We start from the raw sequence: 18267 nt of genomic DNA on the forward strand, positions 1-18267 counted from the left end.
TATTGTACACTCATATTAGTGTAGATTTATATAAAATATTTACTAACATAATATTCACTAATATGAGTGTACAATATAATATAGCATAATTATATAGATACATAATACTGTACTACTATAAATCATACACCTAAAATGATAATAATAATTTATGTAAAATAATAATATAGAAAGATAAAAAAAATTCATTCAAGACTTGGACACATTTTAATAGATCCCTAATATGTTTTAGCAATATTATACTTATTGATTGATTGCCTTTATTTTTTATCTTCGTAGTTGTTATTAGTTGTTAGAAAAAATTTATGATTAATACACAAACAAAAAAGTGATAATTTCACGGTAAAAAAAAAACATAGGTACCTATAGTACCTAATAGAAAGCATTTAAAAAAAATATACACAACCTAAATAGGCATTACTCGTATAGCCTATAGGTACTTAATTAATTACACCTTTTTTATTATTATTTTTTTTTAATTCACTAGTTTTTTTCTTTACAGTAGACACTAAATATTGCTGATCTTCAAATTTACAATAATCGTTGAAGGCGTCTACTGTAGGCAAACGTCTCCCATATTTAGGATCAAATTTGTTGTACGTATGAGTGTTCATATCTTTATGCGACAACATCGGAGGGATTTTGGTCAAAATTTGACGGTGTTTGTCGAACAATATTGGTGACTTAAACCTAAAATCTATGCGTTTTTTCATTACATTTTGTAATTTTTCAAAAGTGTATCTGGTTGTCTTAATGATACCGGCCACGACTTCGATGCACGTCAAACAACTCGCCACGGCTACATTTTCCGAAACCAATATATTATACTTCGTAATTTTTCTGTCTGGGCAAAGGGTACAACCTATGCAGGAACGATGACCAGAATTAATTTTACTTTTAGAAAACAGTCCAAACACTTTGACTCCTTCCGGAGTAATCACGTGCGTTTCGTCGTTTTCCAACTTGTACACGTCAAAAACACCAGCCTCGACCATGCCGCTTGCTGATTTTAATGTCTGCACACTTTTTAACTTTTTTACTGGCGGTTTTTTTACTTTGACTTTGACTTTGAGTGGGCTAACATCATTCCTCTCCATATCGGGTTCTTCTAGTTTTATTTGTGTTGATTTATAAGAATAATCTTTTTTGTTAATACCATCCGGAATTTTTTTTGATAATTTCCGATTAAATATTTTATGATCGTCGCCTTGCCCGAGATGTTGACATTCGTCCATCAGTCGTTTTAACTTCTTTTTGATTAAAGTCTTATTTTTCACCATTACTGACCCTTCGGCTTCACTATCGTCCGAATTGAAATCCGTCTGCTCGTCTGTTGATGCGCCGAATTTGGTACTGTATTCGTACCCGTACTCCTCGTCGTCGGATTCATCATCGACCGAAAGCTCAGCACTGCACAGATTTTTTAAAGGATCGTCCACATCATCGGTTTCCGGATCGTAATCGAAATCATCAGTCGTACCGCCCAACATCCACGGTTTTTCTTCCCATCGCAAACCTTCTAGATAAAATCTTTCCATTTTATCTAAATCTGATATAAATATACTTGCCCACTGTATGCTAGTGAGAGCGGGACCTTCGCGTAGCATCGCGGGCGTCAGAGTATAGTTTAAATGTAGATGGACCAATTCAAAAAACATATACGTGACCTCCGCTTTCATCTTCATGTTCCACGAAAGGTTACCGTCTAGACGGGCGTTCAGCTGATTTTTGAGCATGGTCTTCATAGCGGTTACCATGCGTGTAGTTTCAAAAGTAGGAATGAAATTTTGCAAATAATAATCGTGATACTTTCGGTCGTTTAAAATGAAAAAATGCTTACAATTTTCAGTCGTTAATTTTTTCTGATATTTATGCAAATTGCTGTTGATAATAAACGATACGAATAGATCGATGTAAAGAAAATAATAATTATCCAATTTCACACAAAGAGATCGAGGCACATGTGCTGGTGTAGTGAAATAATAACTTAAACAATTAACAACATCGGTTTTTGAAATAATTGTATCCTCCACTTCTACAGAGGAGTTAATATTTTGTTCAATACCATAATACCATAAGCTTTTCGTTGATCTATAGATATTAAATTGATCGATTTCCGACACCCGAGTGAAAAGGTATTGAAATATACTGTCTCGGCTCTCTAATAAATCTTTTATAGTATGTTCAAAAGCCATGCTGTGCATATTGAATTTTTGGAAAAATATTGACCACAATTCATATTGATTCCATATAAATGGTAACAATTTACTCGCAAAATTTTTCACAAAAGCCAAACCTGCAGCAGTCAATATTGTATGGTTTTCAAAAGCGGCGTACGATTTATAAAGTTTCAAAATATTTATGAACACAATTCTTCGATTTTCATCTTTACCGAAATCGTTGCGTGTAATAGTGGTTTCTAATTGTTTGTACATATAATAGAACACCCTTTTATTCATTTCACGACTTAAATGTTCCTTGTACGTGAACATGTCGCAGGTAGACTTTTGCCAATAATTGAAAATCAGCAATTCCAATTCCCCTTCTAGTAAATCGTAATCCATGTTATCCGATTGCTTTACACTATCGGTTAATATTTTGTTCTCGTCGTATAATTTGCCTAATAAAAGACGGCAAACGATAATTTCTAATTCCAAAATATACTTTTTCGGAATAGCACCATAACACAATCTATATTTTAACAAATCTTCTTCGTAATTTGATTCTAAATGAACCACATCCATGCATATATCACGATTGGCGGTATAACGTTGCAGGGCATCGCCCAATTTAGATTTTACAAATTTGATATTGTATTGATAATTTTTTTCAAACGAATTTAATGCGTCGAACAAATTTACCATACCCTCATCGGCTGTAATTTTGGAATATCCTTCTTTGAGATTAAAAACTATTAAATGTTCCGGAGTTTTAACTAATTTTTTATAGAGCCGCGTCCGTTTTGGTTCGTATACAAATTTAAATTGGTTTTTCATGGTTTTGATATGGTTCAATAAATCAGAATTGCGTGGCATATGGTTAGTATCAACTTCAGCTGTTGTTTGACAATTTTTTAAATTTTTAATGAAAAATTTGCATTTTGTCGATTTATTGTCGTTAACATTGACGCAGGTTTGGCGAGGTGAATGTCTGCGTAATTCCATTAATTCTTTTTCTAATTCATTTTCATCTTCAGATTTCACGCAATTAAAATAACCCGTAACATTTTTATCTTTAAAAATATTAGACAAGTTTTGGTCTGATTTGTCATCGTTTTCGTCTGTATCGCTATCACAATTACTGCTACTACTGCTATTATTGTTGTTATTATTCGATGTACGCTTGACGAATCCGATATCATTACGATGCGTTGAAACCGAAGACTGCAATGTTGATTGAAGAATCAATTTCTTCTTTTTCGGTTTATATTCTGAATCATCATCACTATCGCTGGTACAATATTTCTCAGAAGCTGCCTGACGTTTTTTCGTATAGTTGACTTTTTTGAGCTTTTGACTCGACTTTGCAGAGTTGTAAGATTCAGCGGTTTCGTAGTCGTCGTCGTTATCGTCATTGACGTCGTTGTTATTGTTGTTGACTTGTAACGGACATTTTCCAATTTCTTTAGATTTCTGTTAAATACATAAATAATATCAGTTGGGAACAATAGTTACAACATTATATAGAAATTATATGTGACAACGCGCTCATTATTATTGCCTTCATGATAAGTTTCACTTATTATTTATGAAATAATTAGCGATTTTTCACTAATTGTTATTATTATAATGTATTTAAAAAAATTAAAGTAACCAATAGTGAAACTTAAAAATATATTGTATAAAAATTACCTTGTGTTCTCGTACACACAGTTGATTACCAAGATTTTACCAATATTTTTTGGTATCCCATAGACCAAATTATGTGTGATACGAAAAATACACGTTCGTTTAAAATGCTGTGGACAGCTATCTAAAGGAGTAGTGACGTACCCTAGTTGGAGAGGTTAAGGAGCAAAGGTCCTCCAAACATCACCATGTTAAAATATTTTTAAAAAAAATATGAATTATTTGACATTTAAAATGTGAAACGTAAGTATCATATTTACTAGTCAGTAACACAAGTGAGTTGCATCGTAACTTGAGGGTAAACTATACTGATATTATAGATTAACGGTATAATATGTACCTATACGAAGATTATACTAAAGATTTATAGCCGTACATATTCAAAAACTGTGAACATTTTGAAAAATTGTTTTTCTTATGGATTTTGTAATTATTTATTTTTTTAAATTATAGGCCATCTGTTAATTATATATTTACTCACAAAACGCTTACCGACTTACTGATAAAATAAAAATACTAACTGTTTAGTATATTTTATTACTTAAAAATGTGTTATAAATTTATAAAAATATAATATAAAGTATCATTTATCACTATCGTTATTATCACTGTTTTTTATTAATATTACTAAACATTTAAAATTAAAAATATTTAATTAATTAATTATTTATTTATAACTTATTATGATGAAGTTGGAATGTGACTACGGCCTACGCCTACCTCTACTGGTACACCTATACGTGTATGGTGTACTAAGTCGTAAAGAACAAAAATTTAAAAATTTCATGAAAATTACAGCTCTAGGTATAATAGGTAATAAGTTATAAGTATTTTCAAATTGCAATCATAATATATAATGTATATTATACATAAAAAAAAAAAAAGACATCTTGATATTATGTATAATATGGACTGTGTTTGAAATAAGTACTCCGAAAACCGAATCGTATTTTGTGAAATTATAAAAAAAAATGTGGGCAAGTGCACTTGCAGAAATTATATTTTTAATTAAAAATTACTTACTACAAACTATTATATGTATAAAAAAAAAATATGATAGTTCAATACCTAATTGGCTTCGAAATAATAAGTGCAATACTGTAAAAAATCACAGTGTGTAGGTTACATATTGTATGTATTATTAGGGTAAATATATTTTGGCCGTAGCCGTTTTTCTCCAAAAACGTGATACCGTTTTCCTCCATTGTCCATTTTCCTCCAATAAATAATAAATAAAATAATAAAACAGTTAATATAAATAATTTATGCCTATCAAAAAAATAAAAAATATTCTTTATTAGGCTTAATCAACAGCTGATATAGATATATCTGATACCAGAATGTATCAACCGAAAATGTGATCCTAGCAAGGCTTGCATTTGAAAAAAATTCTGTTTTATGTTATTTACAATTAAAACGTCACGCAATTTTTGAGTTTATCGTTATTTAGAATTAAAATGTTATTCAACTTTTGGGTTTATCGATATTCAGAACTAAAACGTTATACAAGTTTTGCATTTATCGTTATTTAAAATGGTGTTAATACCTGTAAAATTTTAAAATAATAACTAATTCGGGGTAGGTAATGGCCCTATTTTTGGTTTAATGATATTTTATAAATTACGATTTGCGTTATGTTTTGTTTAATGGTATATAATATATTATTTTGTTAATAGTTATGTTTTGTTTTGTGGTATTTAATTATTTTGATTATCGTTTTCCGTTATAATTATATTTACAAATTTCAATCATTTTTTGTCAAATATAACGTTATTATAACGTCTGCAAGCCCTGGATCCTAGCCTCACTCTATCTTTATAATGAGGAACGTAATACTACAGCACAGGCTAAAATATTGAAGGAAAATAAACATAATTATAGTTAATAATGTGGATAAAATTGGAAACAAACCTTTTTTTTTTGTGGAGGAAAATGGACATTGGAGGATAATGGTATCTCGTTTTTGGAGGAAAATGGAACCGCCCTATATATTAGCTGACCCTGTATTTGCTATATGGCCCGTTTTATGTAACCTGTAGTGGCGATCATTTATATAAAAAAAAATATAATTTACTTTATGAGCTATATCAAAATCATTGTGTGACTGTGTGAGCACTTCTTTAAAATGCGAATTTTTGAAATCATTTCTTAATGCAACACTGATAATGGTGTACTATTAAAATGTTGTCAATAGCTATCACATTTTAGGCTTTACATTGATCAGTCACGACTGAGGACATGTTCGACTATAATATATTATATGTATAAGTATTAAGCTTGTATATACACTAAGCACCTACGAAATGCCATTTATGATTCATAGTATATCATATAGTTTTATGTATTTGTATTATCATAAAGTATATTTAATTAATGGTAGCCGGTAGGTACCTATTATGTAGAATCTAGGGAAAAAATCCCTGGAAAAAAATCCCTAAAGCTATACCTGACCGTACTGTTGGGTACATCTGTCAAAAACAATAATTAATAATAGTAAAAATATATAAAATTTGAATGATAATATTATTACATTACTGTCATATTGATAAATAGGTACATATTATATATTATATGATATTGCTATATAAATATTTATTATTTTAATATTTGTTTATTTATTTATAAATGGATAGGTATACCTTTGGTGATAGAAATTAAAAATACAGCAAGTTGAATCTCAATTTGACTTATATTATACTGAAATTAAATAATATCATATTATAAATGACTTTTTTAATTTTTAATTTTTAAAATTAATCGTATTCCTATTTATGAATCCTAAAATGATTTTTTAACTAAAGTTTATTAATATGTAATATACCTACTACAATTATCAATTTTTTTAATTAAAAGTAATAACAAATAATATTATCAAATATCAATACGAAAAAAAGTAATTACACCGCAACTATTTATATTTAGTGGGAGGTAATTTCAACGACTATAAAAGTAACAAATTTGTTTGGATTTTACTGTAAAATGAAAGTATAATTTAATAGTCAATCATATTGTAATATAACCCACCCAAACATTATTTCTGTATACGGATCTGGAGTGAATTGACTTCTTATAAAATTTAAAGTTAAGATTATTATCTAGGCAATATTATAGGCTCTATATTATATTTTAATTTTAAAGTGAGTTATGAGTATTTTATGATGTACCTACCTACAATTATATATAAGTATTCCCTTTGGGGATTTTGGATTTTTTTTCGGGGATTTTTTTTTCCGACTACCATTATAATATATAGGTACCTATTTCTAAATATTGTATAATAGTTTAAAATGAAAAAAAGTTTTTTACGGAACCTACCTAGTTTTAATTTTACTAATTAATAATTAATAATTTTTATAACACTTATACCAATTGCCCCCACCATTGAAAAATCTTGCAGGGTACACCATTGGAAAAGTGAAAATTATTACTTTTATATAATAGCAGTGTAAACTTACGTTTAAATTGACGACTGATTTCGTTGAATCATCCAATTTGTTATCGTGAATGTCCAAATTAGAATCACTGTCATCGTCTTCGTCGCTCAAAATTGACACCATAGACCGTAGATTATGTCTATGCACTGGTCTCAGATTTGTTTTCGCTCGTTTGCCTCTCGACGTTTCAGTATTGGGCATATTTTGAAACATCTATATTAGGTAGAAAAAAAATATTCGATTTAATTGTATTATAAACCTATTATTTTTTCAATTCCTTAGAATATCCTATGGAAAACATTTTGAATACGTTAATGAAAAACTGGTGTCGTATATTGTGGACTTATGGCTACAGTTTAGGACTTATTTACGTGGTTTAATTCGATATTTCAAACGGAGTAGATACGGAAAATATATATTAAACAAACGTTTAAATATTTATAATAAAAAAAAGTCAAAATATTTTGAAATTATGGTTATGGTGTATAGAAAATGCTAATATAAACATTATTCAGTCAAAATGTCATGTATCTATGGTCATTTGTTTTAAAGTTATACCAAAAACCAAAATCAAATTTGTCGGTTTTGCGTAAATATACGTTTATACCTAATTTTAATCCACGCAAGTAAATAATATAGCGACCAATAATCTAAAACAGGTTAAAATTATATCCAATCATAATTCCCATTTTATTTCATGTAAAACCAGCCCCTAGCTCTCATAGTTTAGGCTCTACGTTGACCAGTCAGACCGAACACGTTCAATCATATATAAATATTACCCATAGGCTATATTATAAAATTGTGTGTCTTAGGTTGCTCGCAGCTGCCTATAAATTATGCTGTAGCGCAGGATTAGGTGACACAAAGTTATTAGTTAAATTACGTGAATCGAAATAAGAAAATTACAATCTAATCACTGTTCGTTAAAATAAGTCCAGTTGTCGTTTACAGGATTCGGTATTGAGAGATTTTTAGTGCACAATACTCATACATTGACGAAAAGGACGACACGGCAATATGTTAGGTCGATTAGAGTGGCAGGCGGCTTTATCAATGATTTTAGCGCTTCAATTATAGGGATAAAGGGATAATCGTAGATATTTTTCTACCCTTAAATCAGTATGTTTGGAAAGAACGTCGTTCATGACGCTCGTTCACGCGTTCACGTTCATAATTAGTGAACGATACATGAACTCAGTGAACATCAATCGTTTTTCCAAATAGAACGTGAACGTGAACGACGTTTATATATTTAATGAATTTGAACGATTTTTAAGACGTTCAAATGTATTTATTATTTAATAAATATTGATTAATAATAGTATAATACTATCATGGTATATAATATAAAAATAAAATACATGAAATTCTATTGGGCACACCTGGACATAAAACAACAATAATATTATGATTTCCAGGATTTTTATTCGTATTTAAACGATGCATAAAAATGTAATTTAATTAATTAAATGAACGTTGCAATGAACGCATTCATTTTTTCAAAAAACGTGAACGTATACGAATACATTTTTTTAGTGAACGTTCCAAACACTGCGATGAAATGTCTAAAAAATAGATTGAGAAATTCTATGACTAGGCAACGATTATCTAGAATCATTGATGTTAAAGTTTATAGAAAAATTATTTTTAATGGAAATAGATAATGATATACCTACTAAAAGTAATATTTTAAGTAATTTGTTATTGTTATTATTTATTAAACGCTTATTATGTAGTAATATTTCTTTAGGATAAGTTTTAACAAGGCCGGATTGGATAGTCTCGGCACTTTGAGAAATATTTTTAAACCAGCCTGTAATTTGCTATAGTGATTAGTGGCGCATTTTGTCCAAATTTTAATATTAATAAATATGTACGTATTTACCTCTTTTTACTAATATAATATTATGCTTTATTATTAATGTATATTGCGTACACACATTTTAAGTCACTACCTTCTTATATAATATGTATATGTGTATACTGTATACATACACGTAAATACATATACACGCGTAATATATTATAATATAAAGATTTAATTATATGACTCACTCTAATTCAACACTTGTCAGATATTCGATAAACGAAAGAAGAAGAAATAGGTTTAATATTGAATTACTTATAACTTAATACTAATTAAGAAGACAATTAATATATCAGAGATATTTGAAAAATTACATATTTTATAGACACACATTAAATATTATATAGCTCATTAGTATGAATATCACATAAAGCGTACCTACTCAGGGAGAATGCTGTTGTCCAGATCGGGCCGATGGTCGATGGGTCTCGTCCATATCGATTAAACAGTTTATTTAGATAAGGATATAACAATGAATATTGTCCATATTATAATATAAACATCTGCATATGCAATATTATATATATTATATTGATAATAAAGTACTGGATAGGACATAACGACTATTATCGGTGGTGAATTAAATTATACGAATCGAGGCCAAAAAAGTCTAAACCTGACCTTTCAACCACCACGTTATATAATTGGTTGAAATCATATGATTATTCATAACACTCATAAGATAGATATTTTATAATTTATATATCTTTGTTATTTCACGATCTATTGTTCTGATCATGAACTTAGTTGTAAGTTACAGCGTAACGAAAATTACAAATTACTGTAATGAAATATTACTATATTGCAATGGCCAGTAACGTTGAAGTAATTTCATTATGGGTATTTTATTCAAATTAACGGAATTGTAACGAAATTTCTTTTAAAAGTAATTTCTATGGAGTAACGTGTTATTTCCTCCGTTATTAAAATAAGGTATGAATGTATCTATAGAAAGTACATGACATAGACTAGGAGTTAGGATATTCGAGAAAAATTAAAAATCTATAAAATGTATTTACTATTCCGAAAGTTTTATAAAATAATGATGCATAATATTTTAAAAGATCCAGAAATTTTACTCATTTTATTCATGCGTGTAATATTAATCCATTATCAATATAGTACAGGTACATGCCTACATAATCAATATCTTACATATACATAGGTACTACACTACTAATATACAATTTACATATTATAATTTTTAATAGTGTACCTATACTACTTATTATATAGTCATTATGGACTGAATTTGTAATTAAATTTAAAAAAAGTAACTTTATTTGTAACGCTTTACTTTTTGAATGATGATTCATTATTATCGATATTATTGACTAATCGTCTAATTATTCCTTAAAGATAACGAAAAACGATTAAATTTAATTTTATATCGAGTTATCGAGATTAAAATGCTATTGTGTGTTGTGGTAGTTTTCAAGGTGATTTCAATATAGTTCGATAATCGAGATGACAACAAATCCGATATAGCGACGTTCGACATAATCTACTGTACTATATTATATTATTGTTATTAACTTATATACAACAGTTATATGATAGTATATTATTGTATATGAAATATATACGGTTATACATAAGTCAATATTATGACAATATTGTTGTAGACATGTGTGAATATATTCATTATAACCTATAGGTTCGTAGCACAAAATCAAAATCAATATTTGGAAATGTCTTTGTGTAAAGTAATACATATGTATTACCATTTTTTATAATTACTAGTAGTGGCAAGAAGTTCAAAGTCCTTAACATTTTTTGAATTACAACAAAATAACTAAAACCATTATTTTTAAGATAAATATCCAATTTTGTCAAAATTTAAACTTAATAAATACCTATAAAAATAAGAATGTACATTTTAAGTTTTTAGATTTTTAGGTATCTGTAAGAATACCTTAAATTGTGATTAATCTTGGGTATAGTTGTATATAATACCTAACTAAATAAGCAACAACTTTATATAAATTATATATTTTGAAAATATCATTGTGTATAAAAAAAGTTAAATTAAGTAGGTATAATAATAGTGATCAGTTTTAAGTTACCACAGTAATTATTCTTTGAATAATAACGAAAATTATTTGTGGGTAAATCGTTATTAAGTATACGTATGATTATTGTAATATCGTAAAACAAAATTATAAACAAAAACGAATTTAAATTAGTTATAAACTATACTATAATATCTTAATGAATCACTGCACAAGTAAGAGCTGAATAATGAGGTCGGATAATAATAATATCATGCAATTACCTTCTTCTAAATGTTTTGATGATTGTTGAGGTCGTGTATTTGAGAACTGAGCAAACACCACACCATACACAATAATTTTCGTATAAATTACAAAAATCTTACAAGTTGTCCAGGCTTATCGATTGATGTATGTGCCTCGATGTGAGCGTAATATGACAGGAATGGATGCAAGACGACAGTACACGACGTATACGAAAGTATAAATTAAAATATTAAATACACAAAAGCCTCGGAGTGCAATAAAAAAAAGAAAGAAACTGTTCACTGCGCTCAGTGCTCACTGAGATGCGTTACTCGAATACTGCAGGTGGTTGTTGCGCACGCACTGGCATTGCCGAGTGCAGAAACATATCCGTGTGGAGAGAGGGTTGACAAATGGGTGTCGCGTGAGTGCCTAACTCCTGACCGACGAAAACTGGTCGACGTCGACTCTTGAACAGAGTATAGCTGTTGTATTTGTATAGTCTGATGACAAATGACCAGGACCTGAGGGAAGTAGGGTTTATCCGTATAGGGGGTCGAGACGCCCCGTCATCGTAAATATAATATATAGTCGGCATTTCGGCAAATAAATTTTTATTGATTAACAAAAAACTTTTGAATAAATTATGAATAATTCCGAATTTAAGATATCACTGGGCAACCCTTAAAGGACGCCATATAATTAATATTATGTAGTCGAACAACAATTTATTTATTATTGTAAAAACATTTTATAGGTTTTACAAAGTTGTGTGCATTTTGGGTGTGTGGCTGTGTACACGATAAGTAGTCGAAATAATGCTTCGATTTTTAACTTCAGTACCTTCAGTATCTTTTCTGGTGGGAAGTAAATCTAGTTGGATACATTTAAAATTACCAGTGGTTATCAAAAGCATCGGAAAAACAAATTTTAAATTTTAAATCCTGTGTGGAGTGATCAATTTATTGATTTTACAATAATTAGGTATATTTTTTTTATATATATTTGTGTCCGTCATCACCTTTTGGGACAGTAAAAATGCTTAGATTTTCCTCAATAGCAACTTTTCTGATAGGAAAGTAAATCTAGTTGGTACTTTTGGGTAGGTAAAATCAAAATATTTGATTGTTTTCAAAAGCGTCAAGAAAAACAAACAACATTTTAATGCACTCTAACATTTCCGAAATATTGCGACACTCTTTGAGCTAATTATAGGCATAAAACAATATTGCGTTATATTAGTTTTGTTTTAACTATTGTCTATTCAACATTTTTCGGTCGGTTATTTTTGAATGATATAATATAGTAATCTATATATATATATAAGAATCTAACTTGATTTTGGAGACGAAGGAAACCGGTTTGTTTGTTTATTTATTATTGTTATTATTATTATTATCATCATTATTAATTATTTATTTATTTGTTTGCACTTGCATTTTTCCATTTGAAATATATATTATTCATTGAACAAATAATATGTTGTTACATTTTTTTCTACCTTATCTCTATTCTATAGTGAAAAATAATAAAATTTACCACTCCAGTGGTTGAATTCAAAATGTAGGATATATAATTTTCAGAAATTAGTAATAACAATAACTACAATATGTTATTATATTATATTATTTGTATAGGCAAAAAATAGTCATATGTTTTTAAATTAAATTATAAAAAAATAATTTCTTCCGGAGAAATGTCGGGAAGCTAGTATAAAATATTATTGTAAATTTTTCAAAAATTATTTATAGTATTATATATGTTATTCTTTTAACAACAAATATCGATTATCATAATATATTATTTTGTAGAATACTGAGTAGGACATCACATTTATGGTTTCATCACACAACGATAAAATATGTCTTTTCTTTGTCCTGCCTCGTATACAGCCGCTGGACGATAGATGGCTGGGACGTGCCGTCGCGGGGAAGGGTATTTCCGCAGAAGAGAATTAGGTACCTACTTAATATAATATATTGTCATCGTCTACTGAGTAGACTCTTCTCCACCAGCGGTCCTTACCAAGGCGTGTACCAGAAAAATCTGATCAAGAGGGGGGGGGGGGGGTGGTCATACAAAATTGCCGACTACAAATACCACAGTAACCGACTAAATGGAAAAAAAATAATAATCAGATGAATAAAGATGACGAGTTCTAAAATAACTTAATATTATACATATTATGTCAATTCAATCAAAGAACAAATCTATTAGATATCCGTATTTTATCACCATCATAATTATTCAATATGATTAACAAACAATATGATACCTATTGGCTATTAACATTTACACATTAAAAACCTATATACCTTTTGTCTTTTTACATCATTCGAGAGAGAGCACATTCCGTCATATAGCACCGGATTTATTAGGTCGGACATAATATAATATTGTTCATCTATTACCACCCATTTTATTTATACTTACGTAAAATATTATTTATTATAAAAGTAATAACTTTTTTAAATCACTTGCGCAAAAGTCGATCAAGATGATTGCCTACCTTAAATACTTATAAGTTATAATAAATAACTTACTTTTCCAAAATTTGCTTTTTATAGATAAAACTTATTTATCCTTTCATATAGTTAGCTCGTAGATATGTAGAAGGTACCATAAAATTAAATATTATATTAGGTAATATGATTATTAGTCTAGATCCCGGATATATGCATTTAAAAAGTGTCAAATATGATGCAAATATGCAAGGGAAAAGTGGCTAAATATGCAATTATTATATGTCATATGTTATACATTATAAAATGATATTTTTTTTAAAAAAAACACATTTTTACACCAAGGTAAGTAGGTATACCTACTAGATATTCTTTCAGAAACAAAAGAATAATTAAATATTTAATACATTAAAAACCAAAATTCATTATATTATAATCCTATTTTTTTTAGTATTTTAGATTGTTTGAAATACAAATATCTAAAACTCAGAAAATTTAAAAAAGATTCAAAATAAAAATAAAGAAAATCATCCATAAATATTATAAGTTATAAAAAAATATTTGTAAAATTGAGTTTGGGCGCTGCCAAAATTTCCAACATCAACCGCATTCAAAGATTCCAATCCAAAACTCTACGTACCATTCTAAAAGCACCATTCTATGTCTCTAACCACACTCTCCACTCTGACCTAAAAATACCATCCGTCTCCGAACTAGCCAAAACTCACTACAAACGTTTCAATAGCCGCCTAGCCCACCATAAGAATCCGCTAATCTCCAATCTTTCATCTGCTTCTATCCCAGGTAGTCCAGTCAAAAGACTTAAAAGACAGTGGTGTCGTGACCTGCTAACCTAATTTAGTCCTTCTTATGTCGTAGTACCTCCGCTGGGAGGCCTCTACACTCAGTCTAATCTGTCGTTATTTATTTTTATTTTATTTTATTTTTATTTAATTCATCAATTGTTCTTATTGTTCTATTTTAGTAACAGATTGAATAAAAATCTTTCAATAACAAAAAAAAAAAAAAAAAAAATTGAGTTACTGCCTTATTCGTCGAAGTAACATCACTAACATCATAGTATGCCGAAACGCGGTTGTACCTATGTGTTTTATTTTTGTTAATATAATATTATCTATACGTGCCCGATCTCATGAAGTGTTGCACAAATGTCAATATTTTATAACATTCTTGTAGGAGACCCAGTCAACGATTTCTTTCTCTTTTAAAATTACTAAAATATAATTATCTTAAATTAAAATAGGTAATTTCTTGAAAACCCATTAAATATGCATTTTATATGCATTAATGAACCAATATGCAATAATCCTCAAAATATACAATATAAAATTTAGTGTTTAAATTCAGTGTAAGATGAACCGTGGACATTAATTTAGAACCCCCTAGACGTGCATACACTTAGTACAAATATGCAAATGCATATAATTCCGGGCTCTAAATGTATTACGAACACGAGTGAATATCAACTCAGATATAAATATATAATATATTATCATCTGTAAAGTAAAGTTTTGTAGTAATGTGAAAATAGGATGTGTGTTCAATATATACGTATTACTTATATATGATTTACTAATTATATATTATATTGCGTAGGTACACACTCTAAATTATTACATTAATACATGTATACATAAGCACATAATATATATATATGTATATAAGGATTTAATTGTATAGTAAATTGACTTGGGTACCCTAATTCGACTGCAGACTTGCTAGACTGCAGACTTGCTTCGATGAACGAAGGAAGAAGAAATATGTTGAATATTGATTTACTTATAATTTAATAATAATCAAGTACACAATTGATAGGTATATTAGAGGTATTTGAAAAAATACATTTATTATTTATGACACAAAAATATTATATTATATAGCTCTGCTTTGATTATTTTTTTTAAGGGAATATAAAGTTGTTTATTTCAGTACGCCTAATTGTGCGATATCTTGAGTGATGGTGGTTTTATAGATTTAGTGCCTCGGACCCAGTGTGTGTTTTCATCTGTATTCTATTTATACAGAATAATCGGGGGTCTTTTGTCATTTTTATTACGGTATATAATGTAACGGCTGTTTTTGAATTCTCGTCAAAAATGTAAGTGTCATGATTATAATAGCTGGCAATATCTAGAGGCCAATTCATTGTCTGACCACCAGTGGCCTGGAAGGTCGGATAGTTATAATAGTTCTAACAGTTGACATATGGAAGTTATACATATATATATACATATTATATTATATAGCTCATCACGTATGACTGTCAAAACGGACGTACGTCACCAAGGGCGTACGCAGGGAGAGCTCTGTTGTGTGGATCAGACCGATTGTCGATGGGTGTCGTCCGAGCCGATGAAACAGTTTGTTTAAAAAAGGGTATAATAATATATGACCACAGATGTTTGTATTATTATAATATAATAATATTGTGTGACTGCATAACCTACAATATTATAATATAATATACCAAATACCAATGTTAAAGGTTATGACGATGACGCTCTTTTTTGAATAATTTAATAATTATGAAGAGTGGCTATCATTATAGTTTAATGTCCGATCAGTCGTAATCGGTATACTACCAAAAAGTCCTAGGAAAAAAATTCCGTGGTTAAAAAGTACGAGGTATAAAAAGTCAACGGGGAAAAAGTCCGGTACCTACATATAATTAGGTAAAGGGAAAAATACCACGATGTGATGCACAATCAAACTTCAAATTAGTATTAATATAAATTGCAACTAATTATAATTATTTACCTGTGTTGCGTGCTCCCGCCTTGCAGGAGATGGTGACAGGATATGATGATGGTAGAAGCGTCAAATGATCAACAATTTGTAGTTCGATGTTTACTTATTAAAATTGTAAAAAGACAAGTTGAATTTATGCTCCTAAGTTATTCGAACTAACGAAGAATACTGGTGTCTTAGAAAACAAGCGATTACTCGAATATTCTCAAAGTCCGAAATACGCCGTTAACGAAAATAATCCAAAAGAGATAATAGCGATTACCAAAAACGAAGAGGTAGGGTACAGGAGTGCGTAGATACATACTGTGGCTACATCACGTCTGAATAATGGGCCGCTCCCAGCGCTCCTATACATAGTACTATCCCCTCTCTTACTAGGTCCCTGGCGGACTGCGTCGTTGGTTCTCACAGAGGGCCTTCCGCAATATTAGATGGTTGACTATTTCGTAGTGCGAACACTGGTCAGTGGTCACTGACCTATGACTCTGGTTTTGCAGATGTGGTCGACACGGATTATCGTTATAATATAAGTGAGTATACCCACGGCCGTGTTGTCACATTGGCGAGATCTAATTCGTAGAATTCTGCTACCTATCCGAGAAGTTCCCACAGATATCTTACCGGCTCGGGTTTTGTCATCTGGCCGTTGGCAGATGCTGAGGCTGTTGCTTATAATATTGCTCTCCCAGAGTTTGTGTAAAGAGCTGACATCATCTCAACTATCTACGTGTTACCATAGTACACCAGATACTATGTATTATAATTTACAACTATGTGTAGGGGCGGAGTAGAGGGGTCCGTACATAGTACCTGACAAAATTAATTTTTTTTTTTAAATATGATTTTTTCGACGACTGCAGTTATTGTTAATTAAACTGATAACTGATAAGCCATAATACTAGAAAAACATTATAATCATTTTAGATTCTGAGTGGAACGATGAATGTCTTGATTTTACAATGATGTGTTGTTTTTTTTTTTTTTTTTTGTGTGTCTGTGTACACGATAAGTAGTCGAAATAATGCTTTGATTTTCAACTTCAGTATCTTGTTCGATTGGAAAGTGAATATCGTTGGTGCATTGAGGAGGTCAAAAATTAAAATACACGAAATTTTGAATAAATGTTTATATTAGCATTTTCTATACACCATAACATTTTCAAAATATTTTGACTTATTTTGAGCTCTTTGCGGACATTGTCAGTTTTCATTTTTTTTTTAGTTTTTTTTTCTAAAAATATCAATAACATTTTATTTGTTGATTAAAAAAGCTTGAAAATTTAATAAAAGGCTCCTAGTATATTGTTTCAAAAGCAGATGAAAAATATTAAAATCCTTAGTCACAGTTTTTTTTTTATAAGCATTTAAAATTCAAAAATTGACAAAATATGGAAAAATCACGAAAATTAGCAAATTATTTTGAGTTAAGAATTCGTAAAAATTTTTCTTTTTAAATCTAAGATTTTAAAATGTAATACAAGATTCCTTATAAGATTATCTACCTTTATCAAACAAAAAATATCTATAAGAAAGTCAAATTAAATTTTTATGATCGTTTGAAATTCATATTTTTACAACATTTGATATTCACTCAATTTGTCATGATAACAATTTTCTTATTTTGATGTAATTAAAAAACGAATGACTG

General features: G+C 29.3%; 1 protein-coding gene across 2 annotated transcripts; it reads right to left on the bottom strand.

The window, feature by feature from the left end:
- Positions 1 to 402: 402 nt before the first annotated feature.
- On the bottom strand, positions 403 to 17349 carry LOC100570535. 2 transcript variants are annotated; one of them, XM_016807080.2, is made up of 3 exons: positions 16630 to 17349; positions 7304 to 7495; positions 403 to 3632 (listed from the first exon to the last, which is right to left on the bottom strand). In XM_016807080.2, the coding sequence occupies exons 2-3, from the start codon at positions 7493 to 7495 to the stop codon at positions 441 to 443; spliced, it is 3384 nt and encodes a 1127-aa protein (XP_016662569.1). In that variant the 5' UTR covers positions 16630 to 17349; the 3' UTR covers positions 403 to 440. The 2 variants fall into 2 exon arrangements, with proteins under 2 accessions (XP_016662569.1, XP_016662568.1); XM_016807079.2 differs by lacking the exon at positions 16630 to 17349 and adding an exon at positions 11428 to 12391.
- Between the last annotated feature and the right edge of the window lie 918 nt (positions 17350 to 18267).

Source organism: Acyrthosiphon pisum, chromosome A1 (assembly GCF_005508785.2).
Source record: "Acyrthosiphon pisum isolate AL4f chromosome A1, pea_aphid_22Mar2018_4r6ur, whole genome shotgun sequence".
In the NCBI taxonomy this organism is placed as follows: Eukaryota; Metazoa; Arthropoda; class Insecta; order Hemiptera; family Aphididae; genus Acyrthosiphon; species Acyrthosiphon pisum.

Bases quoted from the DNA above. Each gene is read 5' to 3' on its own strand.
- LOC100570535 (XM_016807080.2), bottom strand. From the start codon at position 7,495: ATGTTTCAAAATATGCCCAATACTGAAACGTCGAGAGGCAAACGAGCG. The intron at 3,633-7,303 runs GTAAGTTTACAC...TGTATTTAACAG, and splicing joins AATCAGTCGTCAATTTAAAC to AAATCTAAAGAAATTGGAAA.